The sequence below is a fragment of the Piliocolobus tephrosceles genome, chromosome 4, assembly GCF_002776525.5.
Source record: "Piliocolobus tephrosceles isolate RC106 chromosome 4, ASM277652v3, whole genome shotgun sequence".
Taxonomy (NCBI): Eukaryota; Metazoa; Chordata; class Mammalia; order Primates; family Cercopithecidae; genus Piliocolobus; species Piliocolobus tephrosceles.
The window spans coordinates 36,019,939-36,045,365 of record NC_045437.1 but is presented as its reverse complement, the minus strand read 5'-3'; the positions used below and the strand labels follow the sequence as shown (position 1 = coordinate 36,045,365).

General features: G+C 33.5%; 1 protein-coding gene across 5 annotated transcripts in view; it reads right to left on the bottom strand.

The window, feature by feature from the left end:
- NIPBL (NIPBL cohesin loading factor) overlaps nucleotides 1–25,427 on the bottom strand; it is a 187,609-nt gene that overhangs the window by 35,824 nt on the left and 126,358 nt on the right. For all 5 annotated transcript variants that reach the window (XM_023216496.3, XM_023216498.3, XM_023216500.3 and 2 more), the window contains 17 exons: nucleotides 24,882–24,968; nucleotides 21,618–21,849; nucleotides 20,736–20,887; nucleotides 20,120–20,200; nucleotides 19,482–19,582; nucleotides 18,011–18,149; nucleotides 15,616–15,698; nucleotides 13,907–14,039; nucleotides 12,911–13,054; nucleotides 10,688–10,777; nucleotides 9,420–9,634; nucleotides 9,217–9,319; nucleotides 7,918–8,016; nucleotides 7,677–7,823; nucleotides 5,360–5,494; nucleotides 3,759–3,857; nucleotides 2,679–2,732 (listed from right to left, as the gene is read on the bottom strand). In XM_023216496.3, coding sequence (XP_023072264.1) covers nucleotides 2,679–2,732; nucleotides 3,759–3,857; nucleotides 5,360–5,494; nucleotides 7,677–7,823; nucleotides 7,918–8,016; nucleotides 9,217–9,319; nucleotides 9,420–9,634; nucleotides 10,688–10,777; nucleotides 12,911–13,054; nucleotides 13,907–14,039; nucleotides 15,616–15,698; nucleotides 18,011–18,149; nucleotides 19,482–19,582; nucleotides 20,120–20,200; nucleotides 20,736–20,887; nucleotides 21,618–21,849; nucleotides 24,882–24,968 — 2,094 coding nt within the window. The remainder of the gene's footprint in view (nucleotides 1–2,678; nucleotides 2,733–3,758; nucleotides 3,858–5,359; nucleotides 5,495–7,676; nucleotides 7,824–7,917; nucleotides 8,017–9,216; nucleotides 9,320–9,419; nucleotides 9,635–10,687; nucleotides 10,778–12,910; nucleotides 13,055–13,906; nucleotides 14,040–15,615; nucleotides 15,699–18,010; nucleotides 18,150–19,481; nucleotides 19,583–20,119; nucleotides 20,201–20,735; nucleotides 20,888–21,617; nucleotides 21,850–24,881; nucleotides 24,969–25,427) is intronic.

The following is a 25,427-nucleotide window of genomic DNA, read 5'->3' as shown; positions in this document are numbered from 1 at the left end:
ATTTTAGATTCTTTTTAGTAATCCTAAATAGTGACATTTCTGATAGTTACATTGAATTCTTACTTGATTATTTATAGTAACTATCAAACGAAATACATGATTTAGAGCCTTTTAGAAAACATGATGTACCTTTTGGGATGGCTGACATAAACTTAACTAAGGTGGTCATAAGGCTCTGTGATATAGAGCTAATTATTTGATTTAGGAAAGAAATGATGCCAAATATATCATGTAAAAATATGAAATGAAAGATGATTTAAGAAGACAGTCTAAGATTTACACATTGAAAACACCATGAAGGTTTTTTAAAAAAGATATCTTAAGAAAGTAATGTACTACTTTTACTATCACACCAAAATGGCTAAAGTTTTTTAAAAAAGACTGACAATAACGAGAATTGATGAGGATGTGGAGCAACTGGAACCTTCACACACTGATAGTGGAAATTAAAAATGGTTTAGTAATTTTGGAAAAACATTTTGACAGTTTCTCACTCACCATATGACCCTGTAATCACATTCCTAGGAATTTACCCAAGATAAATGAAAACATACAACTGCATAAAACCTTATACACCAATATTCACAGTAGCATTATTCATAACACCCCCAAACTGGAAAGAACCCAAAAGTCCACAAAATGGTGAATAATGAAATTATGATATATCCATGCCATTGAAACTACTCAGCAATAAAAAGGTATATTAATATATTAGCAACAAGAATGAATCAACATTCTAAGTTTAAAAAGTCAAACACAAGATTGCAGACTGTATGATTCCATTGATATGAACTTCTAAAAAGGTACAACTGTAGTGACAAAAAGTAGATCAATAGTTTTCTAGGGCCAGGAAGAGAGGATCAACTGCAAAAAGGCATGAGGAAGTTTTTTAGGGTAATATCCTCTATGTTCATTGTGTTGGAGGTTACATGACTGTATATCATCACTTAAATTCATCGAAGATCAATCACTGAAAATGGGACAACTAGACATATGCTTCCTCCTGTGATGCAATAATATTCACCACCACCTATGAGGTATTTGTCTCCCAGATTAAAAATTGAACTTTAATCATATTAAGCTTCTAGATTTCACTAAGAGTTTACTTGAAAACTGGTGGATGGAGGAACAACTTAAATGACACCAGAAAAAAAGTGACCTATTAAATCCAGAATGTGGGAGATTCTACAGAAAAACATACAAGTGGCATGAGAAAAGGGAGTTAAGGGGCAAACTATTATAAGAGACTTAAGAGTATATCAACCAAAGCAACTGCAAACCAACTATAAAAATACATTTTTGAGACAGGAAAATATGAACGCTGAATAGGTATTAGTTATGCAATAATGCATTACTATTTTGATATAAATGATAATTTTTTTTTAAAGCCATTATCTGCTAGAGATAGATAGATGCTAAAGTATCTATGAGTGAGATAATATAAAGTTTGGCATTTATTTTAAAAGTATTACAGGCTGGGCATGGTAGCTCATGCCTGTAATCTCAGCACTTGGGGAGGCCGAGGTGGGCAGATCACCTGAGGTCAGGAGTTTGAGACCAGCCTGGCCAACATGGTGAAACTTCATCTCTACTAAAAACACAAAAATTAGCTGGGTGCGGTGGCAAGTGCCTGTAACCCCAGCTACTTGGGAGGCTGAGGTAGGAGAATCCCTTGAACTCGGGAGGCGGAGGTTGCAGGGAGCTGGCTGAGATGGTGCCACTGCACTCCAGTTTGGGCGACAGAGTGAGATTCCATCTCCCCCCCAAAAAAAAAAAAAAAAAAAAGGATTATGGAAAACAAAGGAAGAAAGAAAGAAAAGGAGAAAACCAGATAGGGGAAGGATAGCTATAACGAGGTGGTGAAAATGCTGATAATTTTTGAAGCTGAGTGATGGATATTTCTGCCTATGTGAAATTTTCTAAAATAAAAAATTTAACAACTCACAGGGAGATAAACATTTCTATTTATGAAACTTAAAAAAAACCACTAGTTGTGGTTTGATTCTGTACTACTAAAGGAAATCTATGCATAACATACTAAATCATGTAATTATATTTTTAATGCAATATATTGATCCATTTATAAATCTTGCATCTATTATTTACAGAGATTAAAGAAAAAAATTATCTGGAAAGAAAGTAAGATAGAATTTTAGTTAATGATTCAGAAAACTTACTTCTATAATAGGCAACTGAAGGCCAGGTGCAGTGGCTCATGCCTATAATCCCAGCACTTTGGGAGGCCGAGGCAGGCAGATCACCTGAGGTCAGGAGTTTGAGACCAGCCTGGCCAACATGGTGAAACCCCGTCTCTACTAAAAATACAAAAATTAGCCGGGCGTGGTGGCGGACACCTGTAATCCTAGCTACTCTGGAGTCTGAGGCAGGAGAATTGCTTGAACCCAGGAGGTGGAGGTTGAAGTGAGCCAAGATTGTGCCACTGCACTCCAGCCTGGGCGACAGCGAGAGAGCGAGACTCCGTCTCAAAAAACAAACAAACAAAAAAACCAGGCAGCTGAATTAGAGAAATTAACAAAATCATCCAGCCTAACATATTGAAATAAATTTTCCCTACCAAAAGAACTCAAAAGGTTCTTTTAAATCGTAGTCAAACAAAACAAAACAAAAAAACCTAACCTATTAAATTTTATGTTACCAGGAGTCAAAAGAACACTCACATTTTGAAGGAGTTGCTCAAACCAGTCATATCCAGTATCTCTGCATGCTGCAACCTAAGGGGTGATAAAAAGTATCAAAGTTAGAAATATATTTAAAAATCTGAATAAAATACACTTTTGTTATGCTTTAGCCTGAAACATGTTTCAATTCTCTCAATTCAAAAGTTTATTTTTAAAGTAAACTATTTTTTCAGTAACACAACTATTTACTAATGTTATAGAACTTTATTCTAAAAATATCTTGGAAAACATTGAAGAAATTAGTTTAATGTATTGAAGTTTAATATGGAACTAAATGTTTAAAGTGGCACAAGTTTAAAATAGCACAATAACTTGAACTACAGTCTGTGAGGAAAATCTGTAATATCTTAAACATTAAGAACAAAAATATTTGTTTCTTATTATCCTTCTAGATGGCACATTTTAAAGACATCAATAGAAATTTAGAAGATGATGTAATTGAATAAACAGAATTTCTTTTCTTTTTTTTTTTTTGAGGGCTCTTGCTATTATATTGCCCAGGCTGGAGTGTAGCGCCTATTCACAGGCATGATTACAGTATACTGCAGCTTTGAACCCCTGGTTCAAGGATCTCTTGATCTCCCGTCTCAGACTCCTGGGCAGCTGGGATTATAGGCATATGCCACTGTGACTGGCAAAAATTTCTTATATTAAAAACACAAAATTTATAGCTTATGCATAATAAAAAAATTTAGCTAATCCATATTCATAATTTCTGAAAAAAGTAGGCATTACTATCTTTGCAGATTATTACCCTTGGGTGATTGTATCTGTTCTTCCATTTCTCCTTTCCCTCCCTGTTTTTAATTGCTGGAGGAATAGGAAAATCTCAGTATCAGTGTTTACATCAATTAATGCCAAGAAGTAGGGCTATACGGAAACATCAACGACATGTTACTTGCATCCCTTGAGCATCTCCAGAAATATAAAGTAAAGGCAGCAGTACGAAATGTCAAGATTAATGAAATATCTCATTATTGTCTCTTCTTTCATAAGACACGTAGGCCTCAATTAGGTCTGGATCAACAGTGACCACACCCTTGTTCCAGTCCTTCTTACCACATCGGTAATGTTTAAAATTTTCCTTGTCATTGCTTCTTTGTCATTGTGTGGAGTTGGAGTAAACCAGAGTTTCTGGAATGTTTCATTTACTAATTTCTAGAAGAAAGATAAATTTCAAATTAACTAATTATAACAAATATGGCAATTTCACAATTCCAAATTATCATTAGGCCCAACACAAAGCTATAAATAACTAATCAAAACAAAAATTGCCAGGAATTTCTGGTATTAATTTCCTCAGTTTTTTCTAAAACTACCAATTTCTCAAAACTATAAAATTTTTCAATTTGGTAAAGATTTTAAACAATATGAATGGGTGATACTATCCCTAGCCTGGAACTTCTTCATACTATACACTCAAATGTTTATGATCAAACTAAAAAATGTATTTACTGCTTTTGGAGAAGTTGTTGTTACAGTGTTTGCTAAACTTAAAAAAAGGAACAATTACATATATTATTACATATAAATGTAAATTTACTAAAGAATTTAGGACTAAGATTTTTTTTATGTATACATAATAGCTGTACACATTTATGAAGTATATTTGAACTTTTGATACAAGCATACAATGTATAATGATCAAATCAGGGTAACTGGGGTATCCATCACCTCAAGCATTTATCATTTCTTTGTGTTAGGAACATTCCATTTCCACTCTTCTAGTTATTATGAAATGTACAATAAATTATTGTTAACTATAGTCACCCTATTGCGCTACTGAATACTAAATTTTATTCCTTCTAGGTGTATTTTTGATAACCGTGAACCAACCCGTCTTTATTCAACTCCTCACAACCCTTCCCTCCCTCTGCTAACCATCATTCTATTCTCTATCCTATGAGATAAATTTTTTTTAAGCTTCCACATATGAGTGAAAATATGTGCTATTTTCTGTGCCTGGCTTATTTCACTTAACATAATGAAACAAAGTATTTATCTAATAATTTAGAAAAGTAAAAACATAACATTTGAAAATTAAAATAATCCGTGAGAAACCTTTGAATATAATGCAATCTCTATAATAACAATAAATAAGTCAATTAACACACACATGCACATTTTTTGAGATGGAGTCTCACTCTATTGCCCAGGCAGAAGTGCAGCAGCAAGATTATAGCTCACTGCAGCCTTGAATTCCTGGGCTCAAGTAATCTTCCTGTGTCAGTCTCTAGTGTAGCTGGAACTACAAGCATGCTCTACTGTGTTTGGCGAAATTTTTAAAAATTATTTACATTATTTTATTTTTTATAGAAATAGGATTCTTACTATGTTGCCCAGGCTGATCTTCAACTCCTGGCCTCAAGCCATTCTCCTGCCTTGGCCTCCCAAAGTGCTGGGATTATAGGCATGAGCTACTATGGCCAGTCTTAAATAGATATTACCATTGTGGAACTGGTTGGTTAAGATCAGATTATAATAATTAAAATAAAAATCTAGAAACAAAAAAGTATTAAAGTATTTTTCTTAAGTTTATAAACTAAAAACGATGATTCACTGTAAAGTTTTTGGATATATTTAAAATCAACATTTAGGTGCAATAAACATTTAACTTATTTTAAACATTAATGAAAAATAAATTTAAAAGTCAACATTACCTTAATGCCCTCTTCATCATTGACTCTGCGAATCATTTTTACACACATTTCTGTGATTTTTGGAAATGTTGGCTGTTCAATACAAATGTCTCTGAGAATCTTTATTACTCTTTTCCTGACACTGATACCAGTATCCTAAAAACAGAAAGGTATTTTTAAGTGTCAGAAAAAGTGAGATGCCTTACATGTGAAATTAGAAAATACGTATCCACACGCAGTATGTTCGCTATTTGTTAACATGATAAACACATTTGACATATTTGCTCTTTACATGCTTTCTTACTGCTACTATAAATGCATTATTTTATTATATTGTCTTTACTTTTAAAGTATGATATCTAATATATAGAAACATATTTTATAGTTAAGCCCTGGACACAAGACTAGAAGTATACGCTTGTAAAAATTAAATGAGAAAACAAACTATAAGCTTTAATATAGTGTCTGGCACTTAAACAGCACACGAAGTATCACTTATAAAGTGACTTCATAAAATTGTTTAACCTGAATCTAATCAAACCTTTGGCATTATCTTATGGTTATTTCTTTTTTTTTTTGAGATGGAGTTTTGCTCTTGTCACCCAGGCTGGGGTACAATGGTGCGATCTCAGCTCACTGCAACCTCTGCCTCCCAGGCTCAAGTGATTCTCTTGCTTCAGCCTCCCAGGTAGCTGGGATTACAGGCGCATACCACCATGCCTACCTAATTTTTGTATTTTTAGTAGAAACAGTGTTTCACCATGTTGGCCAGGCTGGTCTCAAACTCCTGATCTTGGGTGATCCACCTGCCTCAGCCTCCCAAAGAGCTGGGATTACAGGCATGAGGCACTGCACCTGGCCTATCTTATGGTTTATAAGAGATACAAAACACAAGTTAAATTAAACAAAGCATGGGAAGGTAACAAAGGATCAGGCCTTTTTAATCAGTCAATGTCATATGGGAAGTATGTAAAAAAGAAAAAAAAAGGAAGAATATAGTCTTCAATTTGAAGACACGACCCCCAAATGCAACATATTACCTTTGACTGAATTCTGATTCTTAAAAAAGAAGAATGAAAAAACATTTTTAGGACAACGGAGGATCTAAGAACTAGTATTCAGATGATATTAGAGAGTGTTAATTTGGGTGAGATAATGGTTTTATTTATACAGCACAGTATCATTTTTTTGGTGATTCAAACTGTAGTGTTCACAAGAAAAGTAGTAAAAAATGTTTGACTTAAAATAATTTAGCAGAAAGTACAGATGAAGTATGGAGGTAGGTACAAGGGTGTTCATTGTACTATTTTTCTTTAACAAACTTTCATATTTAGAGTTTTAAAAATAAAAAGCATCAGACATGTAGTGTGCAAAGTTATTAATCTCCATTATGTGATTTTAGCAATTCCCAAAATATTTTAGGATATTTTACTAGGGTTACCAATACCAGAGTTCATTAGATATTTGGGAATCCTGTGATGGAAACCCTAAGAAGGAAAAAAAATTTTCCAGCCTTTCTCTAAATTATTTGTTTCTTAATCAAAATTTATGCCTAGTTGAAGCTAAAAATTACTCTATACTTTTGTCACACTATGTTCTGATACTAGGCCAAGGGTGACAAAATAAACTCTTGTCATTGAGGTAACACTTGATTTTGTGCACTAGTGCATCTATGTTGAGTTCTACAGTAAGTCAATATGCCTGCAGTGGGTAGTGTGGAGATTCCACAGATATTTCCTAATGCCAATGTTTCCTTTTATTTTTCAGAGAGATGCTTCAGAGCCAGAGAATTCCATGATGTATGCAGAACTTCTTAAGTTTGCTCTTAAACCTCAAAGAACTTTTGGGCTTAACTTGTAGGTATCTGGGCTCATCATTACTCAGCTTTAAGGAAACAAGAAGATGCACATAAGGGATCCAAAAATATTGTCAGATACCAACGCTCTGTACTTGTCTCTCACTGAAATAATTCTTCTTATTTATATACATATATACATACATATATACATACATAAAATCACTCTAGATTCTTGTTCAAAAACATTTAACTATCCCATGTGGTTCCTATCATCTACTCATTGTAAACTGGTGTAATTAAAAAGAAATAGCAACTGAAAAAAGGAATCCAATTATTACCAATGATTTGTTTTATGATATTGCAAGGGCTATTCTTGAAAATATGTACTTGTTTAGAAAGTGGCAATAGTTCATAAATTAGACAATATAAATATATAATTGGTACATTTATTTTTCTAGCTTAACACTTTAAAACAAAACATGATACTTGAAAGGCAAAATTATATTCATGAATCATTATAAAAATGACAAACAAACATACCAATATTCTTTCAATCAGCATATCATAATACTGTTCAGCAAGCTGAGGTCGACAAAGGACAAATCGACCTAGTAATTCTACTGCTGCTTCTCGGACACTAGTTGAATTATCCATCAATCGTCCATGAACACCTCGTTGCATATCAAGCTAAAGAAAAATGAAGGAAAAAAAGCAATTTATACCTAAATAGAGTGAATATTCCAATTTGAATAGAAAAGAAAGAATCATTTTTGCTTTTTACCCTTGCTAGAATACTGGGGTCTACAGCAACAACCTCAGACAAACACTTCATGGCTTTTGTTCGAACAGCAATTGCATTCTCACCAAGAACTCGCAGGATCTGCCAAGCAAACATTGACATTTTCGTAAATTTTAGAATATATAAAATATAATTAAAAATAGCATGAAAACATGCAAAAGAAAACAAATCTATTATTTACCTCTCTTTAATCTGTATATAAATGAGTAAAGGATCTTTTCTACTGACTGAAAGTTTAAGTTAAAGATCAGTACAGGTGTTAAGTGCACAGTCCATACTTTGGAGCCTTTCCTTTATCCAATTAAACCTGTTTTTTAATTGTTATGCTTCATTTGCAGAACCTGTAGCCCCACTAAACCCTTGCTATGTGTAACTTGAATCAAAGATATTTAGTGTCATTTAAATCATAATTTGGCAGTTGAATGTTTTGTATTTTATTTTATTATTTTATATTATTTTTTGGGATGGAGTCTCGCTCCGTCGCCCAGGCTGGAGTGCAGTGGCATGATCTTGGCTCCCTGCAACCTCTGTCTCCCGGGTTCAAGCGATTCTCTTGCCTCAGACTCCTGAGTAGCTGGGACTACAGGCATGTGCCACCACGGCAGCTAATTTTTTGTATTTTTAGTAGAGACAGGGTTTCACTGTGTTAGCCAGGAAGGTCTTGATCTCCTGACCTCGTGATCTGCCTGCCTTGGCTTCCCAAAGTGCTGGGATTTAGTTAAATGTTTTTATAATGTCACTTACTCTACTGACACCGTATGTGTGTGCATTCATACAAACATATATGTATCAATTTATTTGTAAAACAAGAATACGTAAAAGGGAGGTAGAACAAGGCCTTTTTTTTTGAGATGGAGTTTCCCTCTTGTTGCCTAGGTTGGAGTGCAATGGCACGATCTCGGCTCACTGCAACTTCCACCTCCCAGGGTCAAGCGATTCTCCAGCCTCAGCCTCCCGAGTAGCTGGGATTATAGATGCGTGCCACCACGCCCTGTTAATTTTTGTATTTTTAGTAGAGACAGGATTTCACCATGTTGGTCAGGTTGGTCTCGAACTCCTGACCTCAGGTGATCCACCTGCCTTGGCTTCCCAAAGTGTTGGGATTACAGGCGTGAGCCACTGCACCTGGTCGGACATTTTAATACAAAACCTAAAAACAAACACTACATCTATGATCTTTTGAGTACTGTACTCAACAATGAATGACATTATATACTACTCACAAGCAACCAGAATCAGAAAAATCAACATCACTGTATAAGGAATTCTTGTCCAGTTTACCTGTGTCAAATAAATATCAAAGCTCTGGGCAAACGGCCTCATGGAGGCCAAGTATCGAACAATCAAGCAAGCATCATCATAGTCCACAGTATCAGAGTTCATCCTGCAACAAAAAGTCATTAAAAATTTATTTTTCTTTTTTGTAACTTAGGTATCTAGATATCAAGGAGATAAATGTAAACTGTTTTCTCCTTGGATCTTACTTTAATGTGCTAAACTGAGAAGGTGTGGTTTTGATAATGCTTCTAAGAAACTTTTTTCGGTTTTCAGCTCGATGCATAATTTGGCCAGTTGTCTCAATTTCCTTTGCATGATGTGTTCCTTCAGATGATTCTTCATCTTTTTGTGATTTCATTGCTTTTTCTGTTTCCAGAGTCGTGTCTCGAAACCACTGAGCTATATAAAATTTACGAGAAAACTGGAAAGAAATTAGACAGACTTGAGCTTGATGAAATTAGCAACAAGATTTCCAAGTTAAGTAATAAAGTTGGAGTGCTCACATTACAGGAATACAAATATTAAAGTTTACTTTATAACAACTCCCATGTGATAAAAACAGATTTTAAGAAAGCCAGAAAATTTAGAATATCCTAAATGTTAGAAAACTTATTATTTTACTATGTTCCAATATCTAATGATGTCAAGATAATTTGATAAACACAAGTGTATTAAATATAGAATACTATTATCAACTACTTAATCAAGGACAATATCATGACAAAATTAGACAGATGATGGGTCAACTAGGAAAGTTTATATCAACTGGATAAAATGCTGAAGGTAGAAGACTTCATCTGTTTTCAAATGTTAGTTCTCCAAGAAACACACAAGACAACTGTCACTGAACTAGTTTAACACTGAGACACACCTGTAAATCTGTTCATTTGAATACAAACTGAAAATCTGCAGTATTTGGCTGAATAGCTTAGTAGTATCCCATTTCTTTCAATTACATATCCCATCAGTTAAAAAATAAAATAAAATACCTCTATGTATAATGTTCTCAAATAACAGTTTACAAATTTTGTACATGAACCTCTTATACTAATATTTTGGTTACATTATGTAACATACATGAAATAAAAGTAAAATTATATTTAAAAAAAAAAATATATAAAAATCCAATAGTTTATTTTTACAGGCTTATAGATCATCTCATGTACCACTTGGCCCATACTTACTCTGAGAACAATGACCTAGCCTAGTCTCAAAGATCACTTATGGAGAGACTTCCAAATATTTCTCTTGTCACACAATTTTAGGACAGTACAGTATCCTTAACCAGAATTCCATATAAGACAAATCAACCCAAAGCATTCTTTTCTGTTTAGATTATCAAGTATCCCTTTGTTTTGAAAATAAATATTCCAAACAACTTAAGTTTTCCTCTTCATCATGCTACCTCCCAATTTTCTTAAACCCAATTTAAATAAACATTTAATATCTCCAAAAAAGGGGAAAAGAATCCTACCACTAGTGAAGGATCAGTCTCAGTGTTTTCATCCAAGTAATCAAGCAAGGCTTTTTGCAATTGTTGGATTTCATCTTCCCCTCCTGAAACCTATAGAATACACCAAATAAGAACAAAAAAAGGTATTACTGGTGTGCTTTTATAAATCATCTAACTGTCAACACAAATCTCAGGGAAAAACTGATATTAAAAATGAAAATACAACCACAGTAACTAAAAGGAAACAGAAAAATAGTATTTCTGAAAAATATTATATATTGATAGCCGAAGTTTGCCTTTTTTGTTTTACTTTTTTTGAGATGGAGTTTCACCCTGTTGCCCAGGCTAGAGTCCAGTGGCACTATCTCGGCTCACTTCAACCTCTGCCTCCCGGGTTCATACAATTCTCCTGCCTCAGACTCCCTAGTAGCTGTGACCACACGCATGGTCCACCATGCCTGGCTAATTTTTGTATTTTTAGTAGAAACAGGGTTTCACCATGTTGACCAAGCTGGTCTCAAACTCCTGATCTCAAATAGTCCACCCTCCTAAGATTATAGGTTTAAGCCACTGTACCCAGCCTTTATTTTTATGAACTACATGTCATTTTTTTAAAAAAAAGAGCTCATAGGTAGTTGACATAAAAATGATCAGAAAAATGTGTTAAATCTTCAGAGGTAGGAAGAATTTGCTTTTGGAAATACGCGTTGAGAGTCATGAAAATTTACAAATGATCCTTCCCCTTGAGTTGCACAATGTATAATCAACATAGCCATATATGGCAATAAGAGGTTCCAGGCCCACTTTAAGAAATACAGTAAGTCATCCAGTAACTAGATCTTGGTTTCTACATCACAATTCACCAATAAAAGGAACCAAGATTCCAAGGAGCAACAGCTGATCCCAGTGCTAGGGTAGGGAAGGTAAAAGATCTGCCTGAAACACCTTTTTGTTCGAGACAGCAAGCCCTCAAATTATGATGGGAACATATCAAAAGGACATAAAAGCCAGCTTTAAAGGGTTCTCATTGATCAAATCTAGGATGATTTGAGCATTAAAATAATGACAGCAACAAATTATAATTTACCAGAGTAGGTACTGTAGTATTATATTAGATGTTAATATTATATTAATGATAATTTTTTGCTTTTGATAATTGTACTACAGATATTTAAGTGAGAGCTCTTGTTTGCAGAAATATACACTAAGCAGTGGCTCCCAAGCGTCAGCATTCACTCATTAGAATCACCCGGAGGGCTTGTTAAACCAAGAGTTTTTGATTCAGTAGGTCCAGGGAGGGTCCTAAGAATTTGTATTTTTGTTAGAAATGAACTTGTTAGTTCCCAGATGATTTTAATGTTGGTGCTACCTGTCAAGGGGATCACATTTTGAAAATCACTGCATTAGAGAATTCAGGGGTAAAGAGGGAATCACGTCTGCAACTTCAAGTGGTTCAAAACAAAATTTTAAATAAATGCATATAGAGACACACATACATCTATATTTTGAAAAATGATAAAGCAAATTTTGTAAATTGTCAATAATTGAGGAATTTGCAAGAAGTTTTTATGGGAGTTCTTTGTAGTATTCCTACAATTTTTCTCTAAGGTTGAAATTATTTCAAAACACGAACTATAGCAAAAAAAAAATTAGAGGCATTTCTACCAACATGGATATGATTATGAGCATAAAAAAAGACTAGAAAAAAATGAAAACAGAAGTTGTATACAGTAGGATTAGAAATCATTTCCTCACCAATTTTCTCACATAACTTTATTATTACCACCTTATCCACATTAAAAAAAAGCAATAAAACACTTTTTTCCCCCATATGAAAACTCTCTAATAAAGTATAAAAAAGCTCTCCTCACACCTCCTTGGTATAAGAAGATACATAACATTCAAAAGTACAAAACAATCTTATTGGGTATGCTAAATCACCATTCAGTAAATTAAAAACTTAAATAAAATTTATGTTAAATCAAATATAAAACACCATTATACATTATTAAGAGTACTTCACAAAAAGAAAGTAAACGATTTATACGAACCATTCAGAAGTCCCTGTTAGACTAAACAATTCATTCTCGGGTCTTAAAATTTCTCACTGGAGCTTTGAAAAGTCCACTTTTAGAAGTAAAAATCTTATTTTGAATCCACAAAATGAAATGCAAAGTAATGGAAGGACATCCAAAGAAAACAACTATTATTTATTCCCATAATTTTAATCCTGTATCTTAGTACCTGTTTTAAAATGCGTTCTATAGATCCTTGATCCATTTTGCTTGTAACAGCATCTTTCCTCAGCCGTGCAGCAACGGTTCCAAGGTAATCAAGAGATGCTACTCTTAAAGCCATCTCTGTTGACTTGTTACTGAACTGATGAACCTAAATATCAAAACAATTTTTGATTTAATAATTTATAACAATATATTTTAAATAGCAATTTATCATATAAATTCCCAATCTAAATTGTATAATTTAAAATTTAAACTTTTTTTTCCCCTGTGATACTGTCCCATAAAGTCATTTTTGCCTTTTGATTTTCTGGAATCTGAACATTTTCATGTGACTAAAAAATTACAGATTAAACTTCCTTAAGAACAACATAACTCTTTAAATATGTAGGCTCAACTGTGTATTTGCACAAAATGTGGTATTACTGAATACAAATTTCTTAGGGTGGAATTCTGATGCCTATAAAAAGTTATTATAGTTTCAGAATAGTATTAACATATTTTCCCATCCACAAAAGGTCCCAGAAGCTTTGTAACAATGTGTATTGTGCAAATTCAAATGTAGTTTAAAAATAAAGAGAGTCACAGTATTTCTTTGCATTTACCTACTGCATTACATGAGGATTACAAAATGCCATGTATTTGTAGAAATACTCTTAAAGATGATAAGGAGTCTACATTAATCATTTTCATGCTTTGAAACGAGTAACTTATGACTCGTTGAGATGCTTTTAACAATATAACATTCCCCCCCCACAAAAAAAATTGTTAAAGCACTGTTTTCTTATCTTATGTAATGAAATGAAAGCACCAAACTTCACAACATTCGAACATTTTCTACAAGGTACTGACAATATTGTGTACAGTTATGCACATGCAAAAAGAGATGCAATGTTCATATTTCCTTACACATTTTTAAAGAATTCATCATCTGTGAATCAGAGTACATCCTCATTATGTTGTCTTCTAGTAATCTAATAATCTTTAAATGCTATACTCTTACCAACAGTCTCCCTAACAAACTAAGGAGTAGTTCAGCAGCTGGCCATTCAGGCTTATTGACTGTTGAAAGAAGGTCTTGAACAAAATTTTCAAACAGTGGTCTGTAATCTTCTTCACCTTGCTTACTACCACATCTGTTCAAAAACAATGAAAAGGATGTCAATTTAGGTGACAACATGTCAGTCATCTGTCTACCAACATGACTGAAATTGTTGGCTAAGTTTTCTTTTCTCTATGTTTAGTAACAAGATATATAAAAGTACATTAAATAAAATATGGCTTGAAATGAGTCTATTTCACAAACTCCACTTTCTCCTTAATTATAGATAATTCATTTATTAACCAAAACTAATATTACTTTCTTGCAAGTGAAACACATTTTTAAAAAAATGACCACTGTTTTTCTACCTAAAAGATTACCACAAATTCTTTTTTTTTTGAGACGTAGTCTCGCGCTCACCCAAGCTGGAGTGCAGTGGCATGATCTCGGCTTACAGCAACCCTCCATCTCCCAGGTTCTAGTGATTCTCCTGCCTCAGCCTCCCAAGTAGCTGGGACTACAGGTGTGCACCACCATGTCTGGCTAATTTTTAAATTTTTTGTATTTTTAGTAGAGATGGGGTTTCACCATGTTGGTCAGGCTGGTCTCGAACTCCTGACCTTGTAATCCACCTGCCTCAGCCTCTCAAAGTGCTGGGATTACAGACGTGAGCCACGGCACCCGGCCAAGATCACCATAAATTCTTATGGAGGCTAGGCTGGGTGTGGTGGCTCACGCCTGTAATCCCAGCACTTTGGGAGGTCAGGGCGGGTGGATCACCAGAGGTCGGGAGTTTGAGACCAGCCTGACCAACGTGGGGAAACCCCGTCTCTACTAAAAATACAAAAATTAGTGGGGCATGGTGGTACATGCCTGTAATCCCAGCTACTTGGGAGGCTGAGGCAGGAGAATCGCTTGAACCTGGGAGGCGGAGGTTGAGGTGAGCCGAGATCGCACCATTGCACACTAGCCTGGGCAACAAGAGCGAAACTCCATCTCATTAAAAAAAAAATTCTGAGGGAGGCTAAATAACATCTCTTCACAAACTTTCCTATTCAGGTACCATAGGAAAATTCTCCAAAATTTACTGAAGACAAATTACAGAATTTTAATTTAGTACTTAATTTCTGGAGTCTAACATATAAGAAAATTCACAAAATTTTAGATTTCTTTCCCCCCGTAGTCCCATCCCAATTTTAGATTTTTAATACTCCAATTGCCTCATTTTAAAGATGACGAAACCAAGGGTCAGGAAGATATTCAAGGTTCAGATTATGGCAGGAAATTGGATTCATCTTATTTTAAAAAACGATCAAGCCTGTAATCCCAGCACTTTGGGAGGCAGAGACGGGCGTATCACGAGGTCAGGAGATCGAGACCATCCTGGCTAACACAGTGAAACCCCGTCTCTACTAAAAAAAAATACAAAAAACTAGCCGGGCGAGGTGGCGGGCACCTGTAGTCCCAGCTACCCGGGAGGCTGAGGCAGGAGAATGGCATAAACCCGGGAGGCGGAGCTTGTGGTGAGCCAAGATCGCACCACTGCACTCCAGCCTGGGCGACAGAGTGAGACTCTGTCTCAAAAAAAAAACAGAAAAAAAAAAACCAAAAAAACGAACTATTCTCTATACTGTGGAAAGAAAAACCAGATTTGTATTAATTTTACTCACTTTTTAAGGAAGATGGAGAGGAAGTTTTGGGCTGTTCGCATAGCTGTTTCGTAAGAGTTGGTAATGACAACATCCTGGTCAACCTAGAAAGAAAAAAAATGAGTTTATAAAGATACAAGAAATAATCAATAAGTTAGCCCTGTTGCTATTGTCATGTTATTACTGAAGAGGGGTAATACATTTAAATACTAAAATGCTTAAAATATTCTATTATATATAAAGACAGAAGCCAAAATTAGCACACTAAGCATATTTTAAAACTTTATAGAAACAAATAAAAATACAGATAGAGTGTTATTAAAATATGTAACAGTAACAAATGCAGTTAACAAATTTAATATCAATAGTTGTTTCTGGTCAGAACAGAAAGAAACGGATTGAAAATACAAAAAGAATTTAGAAAACATATATCAACCTCAAAGTTTAAGAAACACATAATCCATACAATCAAAAAAAAAAATTCAACGCCTTCATCAGAAATTTAAAGATGAGGATATAAATAGTCAATTCATAGTTATAAAAACCCAACAGACAAATAACTACAGGAGAAGGGGCTTAAGCTCACTAATAGCCAGGAAAATGCAAAATAACACGAGTATTTCTCAATGACCATAATTTTAAGTAAGAAGTAGGGCTATAAACTGAAACACCCCTTTAGTAAGCAAATTGACAACTTCCAGTAAAGTTAATGCATGTATACTATCTTAATTCTACTTCTAAGTATATCTAGAGAAACTTTTGCTCTAAGTTGTGATTCTATGATATGGTGTTTTTAATTCAAGTAAAAAAACAATCTAGTATGAGTTGTACATATTAAAAGTGATGCTGAGTGAAAAAATTAGCTGTAAATACGTCATCACTATCCTTTACGTAAATTTTAAAAATGAAATACTTGTATATCAAACTTACATAAAAATAATTAAAAGAAAGAAAGAAACATATTCATCATACTTGTCACCACTGGTTAGGAAAGGAAGATTAGAGACAAACAATGGGATTGGGATGGGAGAAATAAAGAGGATCTGAACTTTTCAGACAATATTTGACTTTCTTTCTTTCATTCATTCATTTTTAGACAGGGTCTCATTCTGTCACCCAGGCCGGAGTGCAGTGGCACAATCTTGGCTCACTGAGTCTCGATCTCTCAAGGCTTGATCGACCCTCCTGTTTCAGCCTCCTTAGTAGCTGGGATGACAAGCGTACACCACCACGACCAGCTAATTTGTGTAGAGACAGGGTTTTGTCATGTTGCCCAACCTGGTCTTGAACTCCTGGCCTCAAGCAGTCTGCCCGCCTTGACCTCGCAAAGTGATGGGATTATGGGCATGAGCCAAAGTGCCTCTCCAGTTATTGATAATTATTATATATTTATTATTATTCCCCAAAAGATACACACATATGCTTGGCTCTAACAGTAGATAAACAAAATTATTTGTTTCTCTTAAACTTTTGTTGAGATAAAAGTATACACTTGGAAAAATTCTAAACATCTCCAAAAGCTATAAAACCAAAAGCAAACCTTCAGCATGAGCTACCTATTAGGGAGGGAATAAACTCATTTTCCACATGAATTTAATGTTATTATAATCCTATGTTATGCATTTATATAAGAGTTCAGTATCCCTAATCTGAAAATATGAAATGCAAAATGCCCTAACAAATATTTCCTTTGAATATCATTTTGGTACTCAAAAAGTTTCAGATTTTGGAGCATTTCCGATTCTAGATTTTTGGATCAGGGATACTCAACATGCACATATATTACATAGTGTCTTACTCAGTTTCACATTTGATATCTCACTGACCCTTACAACCTGGTATAGTAGTTTTGATAAGTATTATCACCCCCATTTTACAGCTGAAGAATGAACTCAGAAAGATTAAAATGATTTATATGTTTTATGACTGGTAGATAGAACCAGAACTCAACTCTTCCAACACCACGTCTAATGCTCTAAAAGAACCTTAAAGCCCAGCCATGAACCTCTACTTAAGAACACCAGTTTTGGCCAGGTACGGTGGCTCACACCTCTAACCCCAGTACTTTGGGAGGCTGAGGAGGGTGGACCACGAGGTCAGGAGTTCGAGACCAGCCTGACCAACATGGTGAAACCCCGTCTCTACTAAAAATACAAAAATTAGCTGGGCGTGGTGGTGTGTGCCTGTAATCCCAGCTACTCAGGAGGCTGGGGCAGGAGAATTGCTTGAACCTGGGAGGCAGAAGCTGCAGTGAGCCGAGATCGCGTCACTGCACTCCAGCCTGGGTGACAGAGCAGGACTCCATCTCAAAAAGATAGAAGGAAAAAAAAAAGAACTTCCGTTTTATGAGAATGACAGAGAATAAAGATATTTCCTTCAATAAAGTACAGTTGTAAACCTTTAATAGATTCCTTACTTTTTTATTTGAATCTTCTTCTGCATTAGAGTCCTTCTCTGATGATGGTAAGTGTACCACACACTGAATAAGTTGTAAAACCAGTGCTGTAACCATCTGAATATACATAGGTTCTCCATCCATATCACTACTGTTTAACCTTTAATGAAGAAAAAAAACTTGTATGGAGTATCAAGATAATCTCATTTAGATTTCATCCATTGTCTGAAAGTTTCACGATACTTTGTTTGCCAATATTTCTAGGCATGATTTTAGCATTTGTAATAGTGTTCTTATGTGTAATTATTTGTCATAAGTTAGCAAAAACATCAAGTAAATGCCTAGGCATGCTCAGATAATTAAAATAGTCAAAGGAAAAATACAGTATTAATAAAAACTTCTATGCTTTACATACATTGCAGATAAAAATTTGTAATAAAATACTAAACATTTCTCAAAATGATTTCAAAAATGATAAAAGTCTTCAAAGTTTCCAAATGCTCATATATTTTGCTATTCATCTGTTGAATCTGTTATTCATTCAGTATTAAAATCTACTACACAGCCTTGATCATTTGTGCTAGTGCTGGTAGCAAAGATTATAAAAAATCAATGTCCACATCTTTTGTTCTATAGATATTGTAAAAATCTAAGCATTCTTTTATATGTTGATAGTTTTCCTTCAGGTTTAACAGACAATAAATGTTTATCAGTATACAATTAGTCCAAAAAATGATTAAGATAAAATAATTATTTTAGAGAAGAAGTCTTCAAAGCAATCTTAAAAAAATCCTATATGCCACATCAACACTTTTAATCACTCAGGAATATTAAGATAATTCCAGTGATTATCTATGATGGCAAAGACAATAATGCTGACCATAGCAGTGGATGACATTCCTTATTAACTGTGTGCTTAGTGATTAAAGAGCATTTAATCCCCATGTTTATTCTCTATACTGCCATTAGAGTAATCTTTCTGTTTTTTTTTTTGAGACAAAAAAATCTTATAAAATCCTCTTTGAACTGATCTGATTCTTTTGAGCCATATTTCCAATAGCACTGACTAGTGGTTTGTAATAAGGAATGATTTTGCTCTCCAGTGCCTGGAGATAATTTTGGTTGTCACAAGTGGAAGTAGGAAGGGTGTCTATTGGCATCTAATGGGTAGAGATCAGGGATGCTGCTAAGCATCCTATATTGCACTAGACAGCTAAGAATAACAAAATGTTATATGGCCTAAAATGTCAACAGTGCCAATGATGAAAGACCCTTCCACAGATCTTTACCTTTGAGAATCAGTGAACTTTTCTAAGCCCCCTAAATATGCCATGTTATTTCACAAATCTAAGCTATTCTTCATGTTGTTCTGATGTACCTGCCTAGTTTTTAATTATTAAAATATAAATCAGACAGAATGAAGCATAAATGTATGACAGTTCAACATAATGGGGGTTCTTCATTATACTTGACCTCTGTTGTAATTAATTACCTGAAGTTCCTTAAACTCCTCTTGCTGGTTGGTAATCTTGCAAGTGAAGTAAAAATTTCTTCCAAAATTAACTGCCTATGCTTTTCATATCTTGAGAATACCTGTTTAGTAATTATAAGATTCCAAGTTAAACTTATAATTAATAGAAAATGAACCAAAAAATAATATGATGTGGTTAAAAAAGTTACCTACCATTTAGAATGAAAATGTTTTCAGTATCTAAGGTAAGATGCTCAATTTTCCTATCATTAATTGTAACATTCTTATAGAAGTCAAAGAGTACACTAGTTTCATTTAAAGGACTATGATATCTTAGCTATAGACAGTCAGACAAGATTTAAATGATTTTAAACAATTCTAACTTTATTATAAATATCAAGGAATTATTAGCTGAAATATTTGCAAATATTTAGAAGCGTTTTAAATGTGACAGAAACAGAATAACTCAATAAATTAACAAAACAGAAAAATAAATCCTCAATTCATAAAGTCTAATAAGACTTAGTAAAACAGTCCTTAGATTGAAATGAATGTACTGAAAACCAGGTATCTTCATTACTTTTTGGAAGTTTGGATTAAATGACATCAATATTGTTTCATTTGTGGGGTAACTAAAAATACAAATTGATTATACTTACTGCAGTGACTAACTTAATGGCACACAATTGTAGTTCACTGACATTTTCCACAAAAAATGGTGTTATTCCCATAGATGAAACCTGTTTAAAAAAGAAAAGAGTAAGTAGTATACAACTTTAGTTGACTTCAGTAACATTCTATCTTACTTAATTCCAATACACTCATAAGCTTACTGGAAAACACTAAGAAGGCATTTTTTCTTCCCCCCACCTAATCAGCATCTATTCTTTTCTCTGTTCCTCTTCATCCTCAAAGCACATTAGCATATACAGCAGGTACATTGTTTCATAGCTATCAGTACTCTAATCTCTACTTTTTGAGTTTATAAATGTCACAGGAATATAAAGAAATAACGAACATTTAATATCTGCATGAAAATACAACCTATCTTTCAAAGAATTTAGAGTCTGGAATTTACACTACATTTATCTGTCTCCTGATAAAGTATCTTTTTAAAACTCCTAAAGTTTTATTTCTTCAATTTAGACATAACATACTCTTAATAGGAAAAATTACTGATAATATAGTGCTAGTCTTATTATTGAATGTGCCAGGTTATACTGGACTCAATCATTTAATTTAGAAATATACAAAATGCTTACCAAAAAAACTTACCTGAAGAATTGTTGTGTCTGTAAGAAGTTGTATCTCTAGCAATTCTGATAAGCTGCTAACAATGTCACAAACTTTGTTATAAAGCATTACTATTACTCTCTGCTTATGGGTAGAACATTTAGCCCGTTTTGCTTTTGAACTTAATAAGCCTCCTAAAATGAAACAAATTCAAGACAAGGAAAACATCAAGTTTTAATAATTTTTAATAAACAGTACTCAAATTGTTTTTTGAATTAAGAGAACACAATTTTTTAGCTACATAAAAACAGAATCCGGAAGATAAAGCTTTTTATTTATTAAAATAGAAAATTACTCTCTAGAGATATTCTATTAGAAACATTCTTGCAACAATCTTCAGGGGCTATTAAATGCTTGTATCTAAAATATTATTTTATCTTGATTTCTACTTTTCTCCATTGGAGCAGGATAGTAAGATTGTATTTCCTTTTAAATTAATTTGCAATTATACAACAAATCATCAAGTTCATTATTCAGGAACCCAAGTTTGACCTTATTCCCTTCAAATGTATACATTTCATTGTTCATTTATAAAGGTTAAAAACAAAAGGAGTATTTATCTTGAATCAATCCATTTTGTAGACAACTGCTTTTTTGGGTAAATTAGGGGGAAATGATAAATGAAACCAGAAGGTAGCATTTTCTGAGATTTTCCCTGACAAGCAGAAATAACTTCTATTATATATAAGTAGTTCCTAAAGAAATTATAACTGAACAAGTACTATATTCTAGTCAAATCCATAATCAAAATCAGTGTTTATTACAACTTATATGATTCAAAAATTTTGGTGCCATTTTAAGTCCTATTTTGACTCATCTAACATAGCAAAAATTTACAATAATTTTGATATTATACGAACTAACCTCCATGAGGATCTAATCTGTAAACAGGATCATACTGAGGATAAAGTGTATTCTGCAAATGAAATTTAGTGTACTGTATAACTCTTTCAATTACATCCTCAATGTACACAGCTTTTGGCATGTTAGGGGATGTCATAATGTTGATAGTTGTAAGACAAGCATCTGCTGATTTTGTAACTCTCTCCATAATAAGGTCTCTCCATAACCTTTCTTCTTCTTCAGTATCATTATTCTGTAAAATAGTACATTGTTAATGAAATGGAAATAAACACATTTATAGGTTTAAAATGTACATTAAAATTATGATTTATTTGATTTTCACTGGTGGAAAACAGTGTTATGATGTGTGTTAATTCTTTAAAGAATATCCAGAATGAGGTACAAATACCGATACTACTTTGAGCACGATTTGTGTTTCAATGTTTTCAAACTTTATATACTCTACCTCATTTCACCACTAGATGACACCCTACTGACAAAGTTATAATTATCTTTATCCTTTGTGTGCTTTATCTATCACTTTAACTGTATATAAATTAATTTTGTGTTTTGGGTATAAACATTATGATAGTTTAAAAACTTTATAAATTCTGCTTGCTGCTGTGATAACAAAGCAAAAGTTAATGACAAAGGGTAAAGCCTTACTTAGTACTAAAATGTTACTGACAATCATTCCTAACACCGCTTTTCAACAACACTGTTTCTGAAACTGAGATTAAAAAGTAGTAATATGCAGACTAATGAAGACATTTTTTAAAACAGATAATTTAAGAACTGACAGAAGACCTTATTTTAATTTACACGTCAGTAACTTGACATTGCAATTAGGAGTAATCTCACTGTTAAAGTAAAAATCCTTCTATCACATCTTTAGTTATGAAATATAAACTATATTATAGGACTACTTCCAAATATATCCTATTCAAAGCTTATACACTGGGAAAATGAACAAAAACACAATATATAATATGTAAAGCAGACAGGGCTTTCTGTTCAGTAATGCCTAAAAACTCACAAAGGAAAGATAAAATAGCTTGTCTTTGATGCAAACATTGCTGTTTGTTTGGAAGAATCAGTTAAGGAGGTTCATGATTCATGCCAAACATTAAGGCTATCTACAAAATATTAAATACTGTTATGGTTTTTTAGGAATGAAAGTAATTTCCTTAAGGCTGAGTCAGCCAGCTCTCCAGAACTCTAGATTTCTGATGATGATTACCACAATTTCTTGGTGAAGTATCTAAGTAACTTATAGACTAACAATAGAGTAGATTGTTACTTTAGGTTTCTCTAAGCCCTTTGTTTCTGTGATGCAAAAAGTAGTTTAAAGAGAGGGCACTTACAAATATAAATATACTTAATAATCCAGAAAACTACCATCTGAGATTATTTTTCTACATATTTTATTCCAGGAGTGTCCAATCTTTTGGCTTCCCTGGGCTACACTGGAAGAACTGTTTTGGGCTACATATAAAATACACTAACAATTACGATAGCTGATGACCTTAAAAAGAAATTGCAAAAAATCCTCATAATGTTTCAAGAAAGTTTACAAATTTGTGTTGGGCTGCATTCAAATCTGTCCTGGGCCACATGGGCCAGTGGGCCATAGGTTGAACAAGCTTGTTTTATTCCATGGAGACAGATCTCCTAGCAATCCTATGGCTTTTGCAAACACCAAGAGCATTTCCCTCATAAGACAAAATGAAATCTAGTGCTTGTATTAAATATACATACTACATATGTATACATGAGAAGTATATATATCAAAAGTGTTCAAAATGGTTATTGCTAGATTAGAATATAGCTTTTTTGGTGCTTTTTCTTTTGGACATTTTCTACAATAAATATGTTACTTTTATAATCAGGCCTTTAAAAATAAAGAAAATTTGGCCAGGTGTAGTGCCTCACATCTGTGGTCCCAGAGCTTTGAGAGGACAAGGCAGGAGGATTGTTTGAAGCCAGCAGTTTGAGACTAGTCTGAGCAACAGAGTGAGACCATGCCTCTACAAAATATTTTAAATAATTAGCCAGGCATTGTGGTGCATGCCTGTAGTCCTAGCAGCTTGGGAGGCTGAGGTGGAAGGATCACCTGAGCCCAGTAGTTCGAGACTACAATGAGCTATGACTGCAGCACGGCACTCCAGCCCAGGAGACAAAGCAAGACCCTGGCTCTATTAGGAACAAAAAAAAAAAAGAAAATTTATCAACTCAGAACTTATTAAATGCCTATAAGCATTAGTGTTTGCATTTATTAATGTCAGAGATATCAAGATCAATTTGAATGCACATATAATTTACAGTCCACTACAATGCTAGGAAGGCAAATTCCAGGAAATTTACTTCACTCAATAAACCACTGCAATCATGTTGCTACTGTTTTTGATATAAACATATTAAAATATAGTTAACAGCGGCAGTTAACATTTACTGGGAAGTTAAAGTATGCCAGACACTGTTATAAGTACTTTACATGAATTAATTCTTTAATCCTTTTAACAACCCTTTGAGGTAGGTATAAAAATGGTATATAAGGAGTAATGCATATTAATTAAAAATTAGTATACATTCAGAAATCATGATAAAGTTTCTAACTATGTTATTTCTTCAGGAAAGGTCAACAAAAAGAATTACTACCTATCATCTCATAAATCAAAAACAAAATTTAAACATTCATACACTTACATAAGGAAGAGCATAAACTAAAGAATTGTCCCTGAAATTGACAAAAAAAAAGACATGAAAATGTCTTTACTGTTCTTTATGGCAAAGCTGTGAATTGACAATGTGTAACGTTAATTCTGAATTACTAAAAGTGAAGTTTTATTAGCAATGCTAATGAATGTAACTAGTAATTCATGGTAACATGCTCAAATTAACGAAATGTGAAATTTCCCCTGCACATGAAAGTCGTTTGTGAAAAAATTCACATTAGTCCCTCCCTAATGCACAGATGATAGATTCCAAGACCTCGAGCGCATGCCTAAAACTACGGATAGTATCAAACCCGATATACACTATGTTTTTTCCTATACATACATACCTAAGATAAAATTTAATTTATAAATTAGGCATGGGAAGAGATTAATGACATTAATAAAAAATAGAACAATAGACTGTAATAAAAATCATTCACCTACTTTCAGCTCACAGTTGACTGTAGGTAACTGAGACCATAAAAAATGAAACAATAGAGAAGTGGGGGACTACTATAGATCTTAATAACATTAAGGATAAAATTAACAGTATGGATCTTAAACTTACATGATTTAACAAAGTAGAAAGCTTTGACCCATCCTGAATATTCTTCTCCAAGATATTTAGGACTTTCACAGTTTTGTCAGTTGAAAGCTAAAATAGCAACATAAATTCTTTTATCCATCACTGGTAAAAGTTATATACTATTCAAGAAACAATCTGTACAATTATTCCCTTTGAGCTATGGAGGAAATAGCATTGTTACCCTCTTAAAGAGTAAGAAAACTTTCCCACTTAGAACTTCTACTCACGACCCTAAATGACTAAAGCAAATGTCAAAGAAAAATGTAATGTATTTCTGCATTTAAATAATCTAAATATTTGAGAAAATGAAAAAAAAAACTCTGAAAAAATTAAAGTCTATGCCCTCTTTCAATGCAGGAATATGAGTCTCTTTAGAATAATTTGCAGAATACTTATTTTATTCTTTTGTAAAAAACAAAAAAATTCATTTAGACTCTCAGAGGTCAATGAGTTTTCTTTTTACTATTTACATAAATTTTATAATTTACCCTGAAAACCTTAAATTAATCTCAAATATTTCTATGAAAT